The 18,400-nt window shown below is 56.1% G+C and overlaps 1 protein-coding gene across 1 annotated transcript; it reads left to right on the top strand.

Moving 5' to 3' along the window:
• Positions 1 to 637: 637 nt before the first annotated feature.
• Positions 638 to 17,244, top strand: USP35 (ubiquitin specific peptidase 35). The gene is made up of 10 exons (XM_069469172.1): positions 638 to 1,310; positions 2,377 to 2,509; positions 3,967 to 4,096; positions 4,486 to 4,587; positions 6,153 to 6,311; positions 10,503 to 10,696; positions 12,200 to 12,293; positions 13,832 to 13,938; positions 14,409 to 15,693; positions 16,641 to 17,244. The coding sequence occupies exons 1-10, from the start codon at positions 638 to 640 to the stop codon at positions 16,806 to 16,808; spliced, it is 3,045 nt and encodes a 1,014-aa protein (XP_069325273.1). The 3' UTR covers positions 16,809 to 17,244.
• Positions 17,245 to 18,400: the final 1,156 nt, after the last annotated feature.

The raw sequence follows: 18,400 nt of genomic DNA, 5'->3' as shown, positions 1-18,400 counted from the left end.
TGAGGGAAAATAGGAGTTTGCCTGGTGGCTGAGAGTGTGGTGGTCGGGGCTCTCGCGAGATGGATGCGTCAGGCAGAAGGCACCGTGCACCCAATGAAGTAGCGTCCTGCAAAGGTGTGGGTCATTTGGGAAAGGCCAGGAGTGGGAGCAGAGTGAAGTGTGCTAGGGATCACGGGAAGCCCTGTTGGCTGCCCCTGGGGGCCTCGCGCCCGTCCTCCCTGGATGTGTGAGTGTTTTGTGTGTGTGCCTCATCTCATCTCTCCCATGGATGTGACTTGGCTAAGTCTCTGGACGGCAGTTTCTAGACCCAGCTCCTACCTGCCCCAAGAATGGGTGAGGTCACCAGGGAGGCCTGGGGGAGAGAAGCATAGGGGTGAGGGTGGGGAGGCTCACGTAGCCTTTGTGCCATTTAGTTGCAATAGCTACAACTATGTGCCAGCTGTCGTGCTTTACTTCATCAGGCTGCCTCCCAGTGGGGTGGGCGTCCTTGCTCCATTTCGCAGATAACAGAACTGAGGCCCAGAACGGTTGAGTTGCTCGCCCGAAGTGTCAGCACTCGGGGAAATACCCGGGCAGCTCGAGCCACACAGCTGCCGGGCAGAGTATGACCGCACTCTCTGTCCCCGCAGCGGGCGCCATGGACAAGATCTTGGAGGCGGTGGTGACGTCGTCGTACCCGGCCAGCGTGAAGCAAGGGCTGGTGCGGCGCGTGCTGGAGGCGGCGCGGCAGCCGCTGGAGCGGGAGCAGTGCCTGGCGCTGCTGGCGCTGGGCGCGCGGCTCTACGTGGGCGGCGCCGACGAGCTGCCGCGCCGCGTGGGCTGCCAGCTGCTGCACGTGGCGGGCCGCCACCACCCCGACGTCTTCGCCGAGTTCTTCAGCGCGCGCCGCGTGCTGCGCCTGCTGCAGGGCGGAGCCGGCCCCCCGGGCGCCCGCGCGCTCGCCTGCGTGCAGCTGGGCCTGCAGCTGCTGCCCGAGGGGACCGCGGCCGACGAGGTGTTCGCGCTGCTGCGGCGCGAGGTGCTGCGCACCGTGTGCGAACGCCCGGGGCCCGCGGCCTGCGCGCAGGTGGCTCGGCTGCTGGCGCGGCACCCGCGCTGTGTGCCCGACGGCCCGCACCGCCTGCTCTTCTGCCAGCAGCTGGTGCGCTGCCTTGGTCGCTTCCGCTGCCCGGCCGAGGGCGAGGAGGGCGCCGTGGAGTTCCTGGAGCAGGCCCAGCAGGTGAGCGGGCTCCTGGCGCAGCTGTGGCGCACGCAGCCCGCCGCCATCCTGCCCTGCCTCAAAGAGCTGTTTGCAGTCATCTCATGCACAGGTGCGTGGGCGGGTGGCGCTGGGGCGGGAGCACTGGAACGCCAAGGGCCTGGAGGGTCTCCTGGGCAGGTGGCTGTACGTGAGGATTCTCTGCCTGAGAGTGCCCGCCTAGTGGGGTGGCAGGTGTGGGCAAGAGGCGAATGCACAGGGGGGACTGCAGTGTTCCTTCTTTGAGTTAGCAGACCTATCCTCGGAGCCTACGGCGGGTCCTCTCCCTGGTGGCGCTGGAAACGCGGGGAGGATCACATTGCCTTGGGTGGGAGAAGGACACGTAGCAATCTGGCCAGAGGGAGAAACGGGGGTGGGGGGGGGGGTTGAGCAGCCAGCAAGATTGGGCGGGCCCGGGCCAGTGGGTTTGATAGAAGTCATTTCTGAGCCAGGTCTTGAGAGATTGCTGGCACCTGGCAGCAGGCACCGGGCACCTGCCCGACGGTCTCTGGACGGTCACAGGTGAAGGTCTGGAGGCCTATGGAGCCTGCAGGTGTTAACCCTGAAACGTAAAATCTTGACCGTCCATTGAAAACGGTGGAACTGGGGCTATAGAGTAAATGGCTGACATAGGATCTGTGCCTTCCCTGACCGTAGGGGATAGAAAGGGAATGCACTTGTCAGGGTGGAGAACCCAGGCCATGTGTATAAGGACTTGGGTCCTTATTATGAGCGGACAACAAATTTTGATAACTAAATGTGCTTTCCCAGCTAGACCCCTGTCTATGTGGATCCACCTGGAGTGTCTCCTCCCCTGCAGTGCACAGACCCTACTGCGTTTTCTGGGTAGCTCCAGTGTTGCCCCTTCTAAAGTTCTGGCCCGAACGCCCGCAGGTGGAGGTCAGTGCTGCATCTTTGTGCCGAGCGCAGGACTGAGCCCACAGCGGTGCTACTGAAGGTTTATTGAGTGAACGAGTTAACATGGAATCAGAGGCTGTGGTGCTACAGGAGAGGAGGTGGCCCTGCTGTGCCCTTCCCAGAGGCCCAGCCTAGTTCCTTGGCAGCACAAGGGCATGGGGTGGTGAGGGAGGGGAGGGGCCCGCGTGCCCTGCCAAGCTCAGCCCAGCCCCCTGTTCCAGAGGAGGAGCCGCCGTCCAGCGCCCTGGCCAGTGTGGTCCAGCACCTCCCACTGGAACTGATGGACGGTGTCGTCCGGAACCTCAGCAATGATGACAGTGTGACGGACTCCCAGATGCTGACTGCCATCAGCAGGTGGGGTGCTAAGGGCCCCTTCCTCTCTTCTCCCAGAAGCCCCTTCCACGGTGTGGGCACTAGATTTAGTGTCAGAGGGCCCAGGCAGTCGTCCATCCTTTCCTGAGCTCTGCTCCGGGCCTGGGCTCGATGTGGGGGCCACAGAGAGGCCTGCCCTGGTGATGCTATCAGGCTAGGTACCAGCTTTGTGTCCCTGGACATGCCCGTGAACTCTCAGCCTCAACTTCCCCCTCTAAAAGCGGAGGTGGGTGGTGGTATGAGAAGTTGTTGGGCTTCCATGGGGTCGGATGAGAAGGCAAGAGGGCTTCATGATGTGCTCTGTGAGTCTGGCAACTTCAGTGAGCAGAGTTTGGGCGCTTTTCAGCTCCCAGAGCCCTTGCACGTCCCACCTCATCTGAACGTCGTCACACCTGTGCTCTAGCCGCACCTGCCCGTCTGGTGATCCCAGATCATGCCGCCTCCCCTCCTCCCTGCAGGCCTTTGCCTATGCAGACCCCGTCCACCTGGCATGCCTCCCTCTGCCACTCTTTCCAACCCGTGTGCAGCTCCACCGTCTGCGTAGGGCCTTCCTGGATTCCTTGCCTTTAGTGGGTAAGAGTGTGGGCTCTAGAGGTAAGTTGCCTGAGGTCAAATCCTGCCTCTACCACTTCTTGCCTGTGTGACTTTGGACAGGTTACTCAACCTCTCAATGCTTCAATTTCCTCAACTATAAAGTGGGATATAATTGAACTCATCATATAGGGTTGTGAGGATTAAATGAGATGATACATATAAAGTGCCTAGAATGGTGCCATGGAAGTTACTGTTGTTATTTGTTCTTTCACTGTCCTCCCTCTTTATAGCATAGTGTGAGCATAAAATTCATAGTTATGTTTTCCTGAGTACCTGCTATGTGGCAGCTGCATGCTCAGTCGGCTCAGGCAGTGTGCGGTGGGGATCAGAGGGGTCAGTACGTGTGAGGCTGATAGAACAGTGCTTGGTGCAGGGGGGATACTCCCTAAGTGTCAGCTATTACCTTTTTTTAATCTGTATAAGTACCCTATGAGGGAGCGATTGTCCCCATTTTACAGAGGAGGAAACTGAGGCTCAGGGCAAGTGGCTTGCTCCGGGTCACACAGCAAGGGCTTGCTAGCGCCAGAGCTTCTGGCCCAGGGGCAGCGCTCTTCCAGGCAGAGGCAGCTGAAAGCCTTGCTCTGCCACTGCAGCCCAGTGTGGAGGGGTGAGGTTTGGGTTGCTGAGGGCCTGGCTCCCTTCCTGGCGGGCTGTGAGCCTCAGTCTCTGGCAGGGGTCTGTGCTGGGCTCATTTGCATTTCCTAGAGGTGTCTTGTTCATCCCACAAGATTTGGGGCTGTCCTGTGCAGGTGTGAGTCAATGTGGGAACTCAGGACACTCTGGCTGCCCTCAGCCAGGCATTTGGGGCTCCCTTGTCCCTGTGTCACTGTCATTTCCCTCACCAGGATGATCGATTGGGTTTCCTGGCCCCTCGGGAAGAACATTGACAAGTGGATCATTGCACTGCTAAAGGGCCTGGCTGCCGTTAAGAAGTTCAGCATCTTGATTGAGGTTTCACTTGCCAAAATTGAGAAGGTGGGTGCCCCTGGCCTAGCCTGGGCTTATGGCCTTTCCTAGCCGTCTCTTGCCGGGGTGGTGCAGGCCTGGGAGGCAGAGCACCGGGCCTCCTGCCCAAGCTCACTGTGCAAACTGGGCTAATTCAGCCCCTTTCTGGGCCTCAGATGCCCCCATTCATTCCTCTGACTGCTCATTCAAGCATGTGCATCTTTGTCACTTTCTGTCTGTCCATCCATCCATCAGATACCTGTCTTCCACCCATGTCTGTGAGCTCCTCCGTGTTCTTGCTCCTCGGTGGGTTTGCTGCTTCGGCTCTAGCGTGTCCCTGACCCCCTCTCAGGCCTGAGACTGCACCCGGCCTCAGGCAGCCAGGCCTGCGGGACTCCTGACCAGGGACTCTCTTTCAGGTCTTCTCCAAGCTGCTGTACCCTATCGTCCGGGGAGCTGCCTTGTCTGTCCTCAAGTACATGCTCCTGACTTTCCAGCACTCCCATGAGGCCTTCCACCTGGTAAGGGCCCCTGCCTGCCGCCCCAAGGACAGGAGGCCTGGCAGGCCAGATGTGCTGTCTCCGTTGGGGGGAAAAGGGGTTGGGGCTTGAGGCCCATGACCTTGAAGCCCTGTTGTTAGGACTGGAAGAGGCCTGAGACCTCTCTGCACAGATAAGAAACTGGGGCCAGAGAATTTGTGTGGCCTCCTTCAGGGCATATAGTATGGTGATAGAAACGCCTAATGTTCCTTGGGGCCAGCTGTGTGCTAGGCACAGTGCTAAGGACAATACGTATGTTTGTTCACTCCGCTGCAACAGCTTGGGACAGAGGTTCTGTCATGTTCTCCATTTTTCAGATGAAGAAACTGCAGTTTAGGGAGTTAAGTCACTTATTCTGGACACACAGCTGGCGAGTGATACAGTGAAAATTCACGCCGAGTTGGCCTGACTCCTAACCGAGTGTCCTTCCTACACCCTGCTGTAGTACCAGGTGGCCGGGCCTCTAGCTCAGGGCCCATTTTGCTGTCCTTGGGGCCCTCCCTTGGGAAGGACAGCCTGAGGCCCTGGGGGCTGCCCTCCTCACCCTGCCTGACCCTGGGACGTGCAGATGGGGCCCCTGATTCTGGTGGTCCCTGGTCAGGGCAGTGAAACATCACGCTTGCCAACTTGTTGCAGTGGGAGGAGCTTGCAGCCAGGAATTGGGGTACCTGGGGTGAGTCCCAGCTCTGCTGTTTGCCAGATGTGGTGACCTGGGCTGGGCACTTAGGCACTTAGCCGCAGAGCCTGGAACACGGGGGTAAAGTCCTAGGGTGGTTAGAGGGGATTAGATGAGGTGGTGTTTGTCAGGAGCCTGCCACGTACCAGGGGCTTGACTCATACTTGTTTCCTTCTGTCCTGCTCCCGCTTCCCGTGGCCTGACTCTATTACCACGTCATGGTGTAGCATCTCAGGGCTGGATGGTTAAAACTCCATAGCACAGGGGAAGGAACCAGGCGTAGGTCAGACAGACTTGCTTCGGACACCAGCTTTCCTCATGACCCAGCGTGAAACCCTGGGCAGGCTGTGTAACCACTCTGACTTCAGCTTCTTCACCTATAAAAAGGGGGAAATAATTGCTGCTGCACAAGGTGGTTGGAAGGATGAAGTGCTTGACATGGCGATCTTGCTGGAAGAATGATGATGTTTGCCCCTAGAGGCTGCTGCGCCTGCTCTGTCGGGGCCTACCCAGCTGGCCGTCACCCCTGGCTGGGCGCTCAGGTCTTCGGGCCCCCAGGGCAGGTCCACTGACTGAGACGAAACAGCGGGGGCTTGGGCTCAGGCCTTGCCTGAGCTGTGAGGAGGGCATTATTTATCCTGTTTTTCAGATGACAAAACTGAGCCAGCGTGGCAGGGTGGCTTAGTTCACATGTCTGGTGAAAGGAGTCACCTGCCTGCAGAGCTCAGAGCCGCATCTGAGTAAGGGGACAGTGGTCAGGTGGGCAATGCTCCCTGCCCCACAGAGCTCTGGGTGCTTCCAGCAGCGACCCCAGTCCTGTGTGTCAGGTGGGTCAGCTGGTGCCGAGCCTAACCCAGCTCTGTTCCCACAGCTCCTCCCTCACATCCCCCCCATGGTGGCCTCTCTGCTCAAGGAGGACTCGAACTCGGGGACCAGCTGCCTGGAGCAGCTGGCAGAGCTGGTCCATTGCATGGTGTTCCGGTTCCCGGGCTTCCCGGATCTGTATGAGCCTGTCATGGAGGCCATCAAGGTGAGTGGCAGTCCCCTACTTGTCCCTCACCCCACTGTGACAGAGATGCCAGTTTGGGCCTTCCTCAAGGCCATACTGTGGCTTGGTGGCAGCACCCCCATCATTTGGTCCCTGGCTGGCTCCCGCCACCTCCCCAGTCCATCGTGTGCTTCACGCACACTGAGCTGCCCACCGTTCCCCGGATGGGTCATCCTCGCTCGTGACTGCTCTGAGCCTTTGCATATGCTGTTCTCTCTAACTGTAAACTCTTGTTCTGCCTCGATTGTTCCTACTTGTCCTGTAAGGCTCTGCTCAAGTGTTGCCTCCTTCAGGAAGCCTTCCCTGATAACTCTCCATCTCCCCCAGCCCCACTCCAGGCAGGGTGATGACTCTCTGGGTGCCCACAGCCCTGGTGCAGCCCTGTGTCACATGTCGTCACTGTCCGTGTCTGTCTCCCCGGCCAGACTGTGAGCACTCCAGAGCAGGGGTCATCTACGCTTGTTTATGTGACCTTACTGGTGCCCTGCTCTGTGCCAGGGCCGGGCTGGGAACTGGGCGCACGGGCAGGAAGCAGACGGAGTCTCCTGCACCGAGGAGCAGGAAGCCGAGTGGGAGTGACAGGCCTGTGTACGGGAAGCTCTGGGCTGAGCTGCTGTGAAAACGTCTGCGAGGGTTGGCCCGAGAGCACCGAGGAGCCGGAGCAGGGAAAGAGCCCCAGTCAGAGAAGGAGGCTTCAAAGAAGAAAGGGTTTCTCAGCTGGGCTTGACAGGCTGCTAGGGTCTGACGGTGCCATCTGTAGATAGCGCTGCGCTTGTCACTGTTTTCTCATACATTTTGTCTTCTGATGCTCACAAGAAACCTATGAAGCAGGTATTGTTATTTCAATCTCAAACGTGAGGAAAGAGATTTGTAACGGTTTGGGGACATGTGTGCCAAGTCACGGAGGTAGTGAGACAGCCCGGGCCTTGGATGCCAAGCCCTGCCCCAGTGCTTGATGCAGAAGGCAGGTCCGAGCGGGGTGAAGATGTCTAGACTGTCACTTCTGCAGCTCAGCAGACTAGATAACCTGAATAGCGTCTCACTGCAAAACATCTAGAGATGCTTGTTAAAATGTAACATCAACTTAAGTTCACAGCTGAGCCTGCAAGAAAGTACGGGGGAATCCCCAGGGGCCAAAGAGAGACCTGATTTCCAGAACAGTAAGTGAGAAAGGATGGTCTCTTCCCTGAGGTTTGGCAGGAGGGTGGGTGACATGGCCAACTTCAGTCACCAAGGCGCTTGAGCTAGTTGGGGACAGGAGGTGAGGCTTAGGGCCTGTCCCCAGTAGGGAGTTGGCACCAAGAAGCTCACTGAAAGCCAGGACCCAAGAAAGGCTTCACTGTTAGCAAAAGATCTTGAAAAATTATATACATGGTCTCAAATAGACATCAAGGGAACTTTTCTGGCTTGGTCTGGGCCCCGGATTGGGGGAAGATGTAATCAGAGGCCTGCTCGCATGTGGGTTGAGGGGTTCAAATTCATATCGTCTCTGGGGTTGTGAGACCCCCAAGCTCAGAACTAACATTAAAAGGAGTCAGAAACTTGTGATGCCTAAGGTAGCCTGGTAGAAACAAATACATAAAACCATGAAGTTCTACTGATTGAGTTTATGATATGCCCAAATTACAAAGCACACAAAGGGACAACCCGCCGTGAATGGGAGTTGGCAGATACAGTAAACAGAACCTCAGGCATTTACTTGGGTCTTCTCAGCTTTTCAAACTTCTCACGAGCAAGAGTTGTTGTTAGAGCTTATCTAGAGTGGAAGGAGCTGTGCTGGAGGTGGATGAGCAGGGGAAACATGATTTCCACGTGTTGTGCGTGTTGCCCAAGGCTATCAGCCTCAGGAGGGAGGCAGATCAGGAGCTCTGAGACCCCATGGCTTACTCTCTGTCTCCGGCTAGATTGTGAGCTTCTGGTGGGCAGGGACCATGTCCTCCGTGCCCAGTAGATGTCTGTGCGTAAATGAATGGACTGTCATCACAGTGTGACTGCAGCGTGGAGAATGCCGTAGTTACGGGTATGGACGAAGAGGAGGGAGTGTGGCCCTGCCATGGGTGATGAGGGAGACACAGGCTTTGCACGCTAGGTGCTGATGGATGGGCTGATCCAGGGGGACACGGCGAGTCTGCGATACCTGTACCAGCAGGTGCAGGGAGTTGGGCTTTATAGGACAGGTACACATAGCACAGGGGACCCCACTTGAGAAGGTCCTGGAAAGCTTCACAGAGGGGGCATGTAGAAGTTAGACCTTGACAGGTAGAAACTGGCAGGGGGAGGATACTCCCGTTGAGTCGGGGGAAAGGCACAGATGAGACGTCAGTTCGGTGGTAACGTGTCGGTGGAAGGGGGATCGGCACGATCAGAGCGCAGTGCCTGAAAACCAGGCCGAGTCACTGCTTACCCGGCAGAGCTGGGCTCTCAAACGTTCCCCGCGCAGTGCTTGACGTCAGAGGCAGGGCCTTACCCAGAGCAGCCTGACGTGAGCTCAGAGTTTCTCGACAATCGCATTTTATTTTGAAGACTCAAGTATATACTTCATAACTGTAAACATCTGTGTACAGTTTGTTCTTCACTGAATGTTTTTAAAGAATGTAGCTCCAGGAAGGTGTACCACATTTGCCCTGTGGCTTTGACGACTCCTTGGTGCAAGGCAGTTGGAGAGGCAAGGCAGCAACCAGGGTTTTATTTATAAAACTCTTTCATATGTGTTCTATGAGTACATCCTTTTGTATACATGTGCCTTTGTAAATAAGTTCTGGAAAGTTCTCCGACTTGGGCAAGATGTATCAGGTTATGGCCGTTTCTCTGGGAGCTGTGGAACATGCTAAGGGGGCCATCGTATGTAAATTTTCAACATTGGGAGCTTGAGAGTTATTTGGCAGATTCTATTTTCCTGAGAATACAAAATTACCTTCTTTGGGAAAAGCAGCATTTGATGGTTTTTTCTAGGGTGGATATTTTTGCATCTTTTCTGTCTGTGCGTGCGTGCTGGGTGTGGGGGGCTCTGTCTGTTTGCCTTTCATGGTGTGTGTGGGGGGTGGATTGGACGGGGCATAACAGGAAGGAAAGAGAAGGGACTAAGATACTGAGCCTGTATCATCATATCTCCCCTGGGCACCTCCTTGGTTTTGTTTTTTCACCTGTGAGAGGTGACTGACGAATCTGATAAATGATCCTGGAAAATGAGTAAGCAAAGTGTTAAACCACTGCTCGTGGGGGACCTGCCACAGTAGCCGCAGGGCACACGCTGGGAGTCGGGCTTTGGGTGCCAAGCTGGTGTGAAGCCTTGTGGAGCCTTGGACAAACCTAGGGCATTGTGCTCAGGATCTGGAAATAAGAGGGCCAGAGAACTGTTATGAATGTGTTACTTAAATCTGTTAAGTAACACTGCATTGAGTCTAGATGTTTCTCTTTAAAATGTATCATTACTAGAACTATTGCTTGGTGTAATACTCTGCTAGGTGCAGCTGTCTAACGTGACAGAGGGTAATGAGTGGGGAAGCAAGCTAGTATCCAAGGACCTGTACCTCAGACCCCCGGCATCCTCCTGCCATCCTGCCTGTAGGATCAAGTTCCAGGGGGGTGACTAATTCCCCTGAAAGCTGATTCTGCAAATCTAGAAGTAGAAGGTGAAAACAGGAACATACAGAATGCTAAACCGATATAGGGTAGGAGTGTCCTCACCTGACACATAAGGAAACTGAGGTTCACTCACTGAGTCAGAGAGGCTCACTGTCATGGCCAGACTACTCGGGTGGACCAGGGTCAGGGCTAGTGTTGACATCTTGACACCACTGGATTTGGCCAGTGGGCCAGGGCTGTCACTGCTCAGAGTCTGTCATAGCCTGGGCTCTTCTAGGAACATACAGATTCTTCGCTCACTGCCTCTAGGACGCCAGACAATTCCTTTCTCTTTTTGAATCTTAGTTTTTTCATCTGTGAAATGAGGATTATATCATCTTAAGGCAGTTGTGACCCAAAAGGTCATGGAGAAGTCCCGCATGTCACGATGAGAAGCTGGAGTGAGCTTGTAAGCATCTCCCGAGCACGTGTGGGGCAGTGTGCCGGGAGGCTGCGGGGTGACTGCAGCCCAAGAGGCCTCCCAGGGGAGGTGCTGTTTTTCGAGCTGACCCTGGTGCCCATCGTCCTGCCTCTGTGTTCCCCCCTCAGGACCTCCATGTTCCCAACGAGGACCGCATCAAGCAGCTGCTGGGGCAGGATGCCTGGACCTCACAGAAGAGCGAGCTGGCTGGCTTCTACCCCCGGCTCATGGCCAAGTCAGACACGGGCAAGATCGGTTTAATCAATCTGGGAAACACGTGCTACGTGAACAGCATCCTTCAGGCCTTGTTTATGGCTTCTGAGTAGGTGCTGCTTTCGAATTCCCTGTCTGTCCTTGCGTCTCTCCCGTGGGCTCCCTGGTGAAAGGTGGAGAGGTGTTGGGATGGGGGTCGGAGAGAGTGGGCTGTGCTTTGCGTAGCTGGCCTGGTTCCCTGAGGTTTGCTCCCGTGGCAAAGGCCTGAGGCCCTCTGTACCCACAGACCTCAGGGAACCAGGCCAGGACGGGGTGGGAACGTAAGATCAGGGCTGGGCTGCAGTGGGAGAGGGCTTCTTCTGGGTTAGTTGTCATCACTGACTCTTCTCCGAGAGTCCGTGGAGTGGACTGTGTCTTCCACAGTAGAATCCCCACCCAACCTGGGAGTAGACATCTTCTTTAAAATGGAACAAGCACACTCTTCATTGTCTATTGCTACAGATCTGCCTAATGGCGTGGTTGCTTAAAAGTCAAAGTTTCAGCTTTGATTCAGTGAAAATAAGCTTTGATTCTGGCTTATAGTCTGACTGGTCATGGCTTACAGGGGGGTTTCTTCTCTCTGAGCCTCAGGTTCAGTAGGAGGAGGCTGGAGCTGATCTCCAGGACTTCCTAAGGTGCCGCTACTTGTTCTTCTCAAAATGCCTGGTGAAGGAATGGTTTTGTTTTCTAACTTTCAGTCTGCTGCAGCCTATTACTTTTATAAAATAACAAGAAAATGACTTACTAGAAAAATGATCGTGTCCTTGTGTGGCTGTAGTAATGTTGAAATGCTATGCAAGTTTCTAAATGCCCACCTAGTTTCTGAAGTTACCTTGTCTTAGGCCAGCTAAATGGATCACACTTTGAGTAGTGCTATTCTGTGCGGTGGGCTGTTGGGAGAAATGCACGCCTGATCTGTCCAGAGCTGCTTGTGAGAGCAGAAGCTAAGCAGGGTCTGGGAATTAGCTTGTTCCAGACAATGTGTATGTTGGGGGGGCCTGTCTCCCACAGGAGCAGACCCCTGTCACTAGGAGCTGATGCCCCATTTGAAGGCAAGGGAATAACTCAAGGTGCCCTAGGGGCAGGGACTGTAGGAGTACACTGGAGGGCCCAGGTAGGGGCAAAGCTGGCTGCTGTGGGATGGGTGTGAACACCCTTTCCCAGGGAGGCAGGGGGAAGGGGGTGTGAGTGGCTGGTGTGGCTGCGATGATGATGGCACAGACTCTGCAGCATGTAAGACAGTCCCAGCTTTACAACCCTGGGACCACAGGACCCTAGGACATTTGAATCTTTCAGTCCTGGAGTTACAGAGCATCAGAGCTGGAAGGGATTACAGGGGTTACCTTGTACCCTTTATTGTCTAAAACATGGCATTGCTGTGTTCCCGCCTTCAGACACTCCAGGCTGAGTTGTTTACCAGCTCTTCCTTCCCAGCCTCTGGGCTCAGCTTGAGCTAGACATATGTGTCTGTTCTGCCTCTGGCCAGGTGGCTCTGAGTTGCCTGCAATATGGGTGAACAGAGGTTCCCTGGGTGCGCGTGGCTTACCCTGGGTGCTCCTGCTTTGTCTTGAAGCTTCAGACACTGCGTCCTCCGTTTGACTGAGAACAACTCACAGCCCTTGATGACCAAGCTGCAGTGGCTCTTTGCCTTCCTGGAGCACAGCCAGGTGAGTGCAGGGGGAGCAGGGGACATGACAGAGAGGTCAGGCCCCTGCACTGACACCCTTCCCCTCCCAGGACCTGCGGGCACCTGGCTATACTCTCCCGCTGCATGGAGTAGCCTGCTGAGCCCCAGTCTGGGCTGGCACAGGTTCATGGCCAAAGCCCATGGGGCCGATTCAGTGACCCTACTGGGCGAGGGAGGGAGGGAGGGCCCCTTAAGCCCCGTTCTGTGCTATGACTCATTCATTCTGTGGAATTAAGGTGTTGTGTCTTGGTGTTTTTGGTGCTGCTATAACAGAATACCGGAGTCTGGGTAATTTTTAAAGAAAAATTGATCTCTCACAGTTCTGGGGGGGCTGGGAAGCTGAAGATTGAGGGGTTGCATCTGGTGGGGGCCCTCTTTAATGACGACGTACATGGCAGAAGGCATCCCATGGTGAGAGAGGAAAGGGGACCAAACTCATCCCTTTATCAGGAACCCACTCCCACAATAACAAACCTACTCTTGCAACATGGCATTAATGCATACTTGAGGGCAGAGCCCTCATGACCTAGTCACCTCTTAAAGGTCTCACCTCTCAACACTGTTGTATTGGGGATGAAGTTTCCAACCCTTGCTTTTTCTTTTTTGGGGGCACTGTCTAACCATAGCATGTTGCTTCATCTGTAACTTTTAAAAATTTATTATTTTTTTAGTGACAGGGTCTTACTCTGTCACCCAGGCTGGAGTGCAGTGGTATGATCATAGCTCACTGTAACCTTGAACTCCTGGGTTTAAGAGATCCTCCTGTCCCAGCTCTCCAGGTAGCTGGGACTATAGGCACACACCACCACACCTGGCTAGTTTAAAAATTTTTTGTAGAAACAGGGTCTTTCTGTGTTGCCCAGGGTCGTGTCAAATGCCTGGGCTCAAGTGATCTTCCCTCTTCAGCCTTCCAAAGTGCTGGGATTATAAGCATGAGCCACTGCACCTGGCTTTACTGTCACTTTTGAGCACCCATATCACCAGGCACCCTCAGGGGCTGTGATGAACAAAACAAAGATGGTCTGTGCCCTCAAGGAACCTAAAGCCTTTGGCCAGGGGTTATGCAAGGCCCTGCGGGGGGCCCAGAGATGAGTAAGCCACGGTCCCCTGGCTCATGGAGCTCATACTCTGAGGAAGACAGACCTACAGGTGACATCCATTGTGCTTTAACAGAGGGAAGTGCAGCATGTTGTGAACATGCAGGGGAGGGAAAGGGACAGTGGGAAGACACCATGGAGGCGATACTGCATCTGGAACTCATCTGGACAGGCGAGACGGATGTTTTAGGCGGAGAGAGAAAGTATGAGGTGTGTCAGGGAAGGGCAGATTCCTAGAGGATTGTTCATCTCTGTGAACCCAACGCCCTGCTCAGAGGCTGCGTGGGATGGCATGGGTCAGGGGGAGGATGTTGGTGAGGAGGCCAGGGAGTGTGAGGCGGGGGGGGGGTACGAGGCAGACCCTCAGGTGCAGAACTGGTCGGCTCACTCTTGACCCCGTCTCTTGCCCGCCTTGTCCTAGCGGCCTGCCATTTCCCCAGAGAACTTCCTCTCTGCGTCCTGGACACCCTGGTTCAGCCCTGGCACCCAGCAGGACTGCTCAGAGTACCTGAAGTACCTGCTGGACAGGTAAGGGAGGCCAGGCCTCTGGCTCTCTGTGGGGAGCCAGGTCTGGAGAGGGTGCCGGGGAGGAAGCCCCATGCCTCTGAGCTGTGTTGCGTCTTCCTGGAAATAGGAGCGCGGCCTTGGCCTTGTGGGGGGCTCAGAGAAGGGGTGTGCTGTAAGTGTGAGGGCTGAGTGTGAGGGAAGTTTAGAGATGCTGAACGGTGCCCCCGGGAGAAGGTCACTCTGGAATGCATCTTCATCACTGCCCTGGGGACACGGCCTGTCTTCATGTACCTCGTGTGTGGGCCTGCGTGTGGGCGAGGGCACGTGCATGGATGCGTTGGCATGCCGTCTCGTCCATGTGTGTATGTTCCCCGTGCAGACTTCTGTCTAGGCGTGTGGCCCGCTGAGTACGGTAGACAGGCGTGAGCGAGGCGCGTGCACGGGAAGAGGGCCCGCATGGATGGACGCAGACCCTGTGCTCTCTGTCCTAGGCTGCACGAAGAGGAGAAAACTGGGACAAGGATCTGCCAGAAGCTCAAACAATCCAGCTCACCCTCCCCGCCTGAGGAGCCCCCTAGTCCAAGTTCAACCTCTGTGGAGAAAATGTTCGGGGGCAAGATTGTGACTCGGATCTGCTGCCTCTGCTGCCTCAACGTCTCCTCCCGGGAGGAGGCCTTCACGGACCTCTCTCTTGCCTTTCCTCCTCCTGAGCGCTGCCGCCGCCGCCGCCTGGGCTCTGTGATGGTCCCTGCAGAGGACATCAGAGCCCAGGTCGCAAGCCCAAGGGTGGGTCCCCGGAGGCAAAGGAAACACTGTATCACAGGGGACGCCCCCCCCACCGTCCTGGACATCGGAGGCCTGGACTCCCAGGCAGCTGGGGAGCAGGGCGGCGAGGAGGGGAAGGTGGAGAGGGAGGACGCAAGGAAGGAGGAGAGAGCAGAGAAGGAAGAAGTGGTGGAAAAGGAAGAGGAGGAGGAAGAAAGGACCCGAGTGGAGGAAGAGGAGAACGAAAAAGTAGAGGAGGAGAAGGTAGAGAAGGAAAAGGAGGCGGCGGCCCAGGAGGAGGAGGCGGCCGAGAAGGCGGAGGAAGAGGACAGCCCGGCCTCGGGGACCTCCCGGGATGCTGTCATCCTCTGTGGGGAACAGACGTGTGGCCCTGAGGGCTCCCGCTCTGTCCTGGACCTGGTCAACTACTTCCTGTCACCCGAGCGGCTGACAGCAGAGAACCGCTACTACTGCGAGTCCTGTGCCTCCCTGCAGGACGCGGAGAAGGTGGTGGAGCTGAGCCAGGGGCCGCGCTACCTCATCCTGACGCTGCTGCGCTTCTCCTTCGACCTGCGCACCATGCGGCGCCGCAAGATCCTGGACGACGTCGCCATCCCCCTGCTGCTCCGCCTGCCGCTGGCCGGCGGCCGGGGCCAGGCCTATGACCTCTGCAGTGTCGTGGTGCACTCCGGAGTGTCCTCAGAGAGCGGTCACTACTACTGCTATGCCCGCGAGGGCGCTGCCCGCCCGCCGCCTTCTCTGGGAACTGCCGACAGGCCAGAGCCTGAGAACCAGTGGTACCTGTTCAACGACACTCGCGTGTCCTTCTCCTCCTTTGAGTCTGTCAGCAACGTCACCTCCTTCTTCCCCAAGGACACAGCCTATGTGCTCTTTTACCGGCAGCGGCCTGGGGAAGAGGCCGAGTTGGGCTCTCCCAGAGTCCGGGCAGAGCCCACCCTCCACAAGGACTTGATGGAAGCCATTTCCAAAGACAACATCCTTTACCTGCAGGTGAGCAGACGCGTCGAGGGCTTTGGTCTAGCTCCCGGGGGGAGGGGGCCCGGTCCCAGTGCAGCCACTAGCTTGTGTGTGTTATTTCTGTTCTCTTTGGGTCTCTTCCTTTTCTTATGCATTCACCCAGTGCCTAGTGCTGGGCCTATACTTACTTCAGAGGACCAGGCAATAACTGCATAATTAGTTAAAAGTGCTGAAGAGCAGCACGGGCGTCTGTGAGAGTGAATAGTTGAGTCCAAGTCAGTGGAGGAGGCTCCTGGGGGACCCACCCTGCCCCTGTCAGCCTCCTCCGTGACTGCCTGACTCCACTCCTTACAGTCAAGGGTGGTATCAAAATAGTTAGCTACGGGCACCCCAGAGCTGTGACCAGTGCAATGGGTACTAGCCATAGACTCGGGACCTGAGGATCCCACGTCGAGCAGGGGTCTTGTGTGGGGAAGGTGGCAGCTGGGGTGGGACACCAGGCCTGTTTCTACATTCCTGCCGGGCTGTCCAGGCAGAGGTGTCTGGGAGCCTGACCTCTCTCCCGGAGGCAGAGCTTTCTCGTGGGCAGAGGCTGGTGGGAGCTGCACAGCGTGGTTAGGGAGCCTGCAGACGGGTTCCTGTGTGGTGTGATGTGACTCTGCATGTCCCCAGACCTCCTGCTTCCTGCTGCAACATCAGGCCCTTGTCAGCTAGTCTGTCTAGTATGAATGAGTGCTTTTCCTCCAAGGGACTGTATTTTCTGTTGAGAGGAAGAGGAGAGATTTTTGAAGACTCGACATAGGGTGGAAGGATGGGTCCAGCCCCCCTATCCTGCCACTGTGCCGGAACACCTCTGTGTCCTGGTGACTCAGAGGAGACACTCAGAAGTGCTGTGCTAGGTGGTGTTGGGGGAGAGAATGAAAGGAAGACTCTGGCTTCAGGGTCTGACTCCTAAGCTTCCTCCCCATCTCTGTTCCCAGGAGCAGGAGAAGGAGGCACGGAGCAGGGCGGCCTACATCTCGGCACTCCCTGCATCTCCCCACTGGGGGAGAGGCTTTGATGAAGACAAGGATGAAGATGAAGGCTCTCCAGGAGGTTGCAACCCTGCAGGTGGCAATGGTGGCGACTTCCACAGACTGGTCTTCTAATGTGAACCCACTCCCGGCCTGCTCCCACCTCTGGGGGCCCCATAGCCAACCTCGGGAAGCAGTGACCCCTTCCTTCTGGAAGCCAGGTGGGGTCTGGAGGCGGCTGTGGAGGCAGGCCCAGTCCTGAAGTAGGCTCTTCCAAGGGCAAGGAGGAGGGCGAGCTTCTGGGACCCCAGACCTCAGCCTGGAGGGTACACAGAGACTCTCAGACGTGGAGGTAAGACCCAAGCCCCTGATGCTGGGATTGGTCCCATTAAGATTTTACACCCAAGTGTCCTGATTAACTTGACGCAACTTAGGTGGGCACACTCTGGGCTTTGCCTCCACCCCCTCCCTCCCCTGCAGGCTCCCTGCCGTGGAGCATCTGATTATGTTCAGGAAACAGGGCTGAACCTCAGCTCTGATGTTTTGCTATCAAGTAAGCACTTCCCTTCCAGCTCTGTTCAGACGAGTCCTGCTCCATAGTACGAAAAGCACAGCAGGATCTGCGTTCTTGCACAAAAAAGGGGGCTGTGTGTCACCTCTGGCCATCCTCTTGTTTCTCCAAGGGGGTTCCTGCACTGTTGGCACTACTTTAAGAGTAGTAGACGGGAAGCAGCGTGGCACAGAGCAGAGACCCAAAGTTTCGTCTGGTCCGACCCCCCCTTGACCTGTCTCCCTCCCCTGTAGCAAGCAAGGACACATCCAGGGGAGGCAGCTTTACCTCCATCCCCTCTCTTCCCCCGCCTGCCTCAGTGCCTGAGATGCCACCGTTAGCATCCCCCCCCCCCCCCCCGGCTAAGGTAGAGCCTTCACTTCACAGACTGCAGCCGGCGTCTCCTGAGGAAGCGGGTTGGCTCCTTTGTGCTCAGTGGGCCATTACGGCTGTGAGGGTGGCTGCCTGAGGGGGGGTGGTGAAGCGCAGATGTTGACCTCATTGTGCCCCGACACTGCTATAAGCCCTCTCTAAGTGAAGCAGAGACCCCTGTCTCTAACAGAAATAAAACTAGATTCAATGAAGCCTTTTAAAGATGTCGTTCTTCCCCTGTTTCAGTGGCTGTGATGTCTGCCGTACCCTTGGTTTTCTGACAATGACCCAGGCTTCTTGGTGGTCAGGTGAGGACATACCCCAGCAACCTGTGAGAGCCCTCAGTACTGAAGGGCGAGGACGGGGAGGACGCTGGGTGGCAGCGTCCATGGCTCCAGAGCCTGCACCCAGCTCCTTTCTCCCGGCATCCTCCCACTTCTGGAGCAGCCTGGCCACCCGTGCAGGGCCCAAGAAATCCTACCCGCCTTCCTGGGATCTTTCTGGCCCCTGCGCGGGGACCAGTGCCCAGCCCCTCAGATGAGACGGGATCGGGGTTGCATTTCTAATGGACTTTATTATTGTCCTGCTCCAACACCACAGTAAAAAGGGACCTGCAAGCTCCAGGCCTGTACCATGTGTCACCACAGCAAAAATATGACCCACTTAACACATTCCCACCCCACCCCCAGACCTACCACCAGGATAAATATGTTACAATGTTTTTTAAAAAAGAAAACAGAATAAATTAATAACTTAAGTGATTAGGCACCAACAGTGATTTGAAAAATTAAATGTCAATTTTGAA

This window comes from Eulemur rufifrons, chromosome 6 (genome assembly GCF_041146395.1).
Source record: "Eulemur rufifrons isolate Redbay chromosome 6, OSU_ERuf_1, whole genome shotgun sequence".
NCBI classification, from domain to species: domain Eukaryota; kingdom Metazoa; phylum Chordata; class Mammalia; order Primates; family Lemuridae; genus Eulemur; species Eulemur rufifrons.
The sequence above is the reverse complement of the archived record's forward strand: the minus strand, read 5'-3'. Positions and strand labels throughout refer to the sequence as shown.

Excerpts from the sequence above, each read along its gene's own strand:
- USP35 (XM_069469172.1), top strand. The coding sequence starts at position 638 with ATGGACAAGATCTTGGAGGCGGTGGTGACGTCGTCGTACCCGGCCAGC. Across the intron at positions 2,510-3,966 it reads ATGCTGACTGCCATCAGCAG|GATGATCGATTGGGTTTCCT; the intron begins GTGGGGTGCTAA and ends TTCCCTCACCAG. Across the intron at positions 10,697-12,199 it reads GCCTTGTTTATGGCTTCTGA|CTTCAGACACTGCGTCCTCC; the intron begins GTAGGTGCTGCT and ends TTTGTCTTGAAG.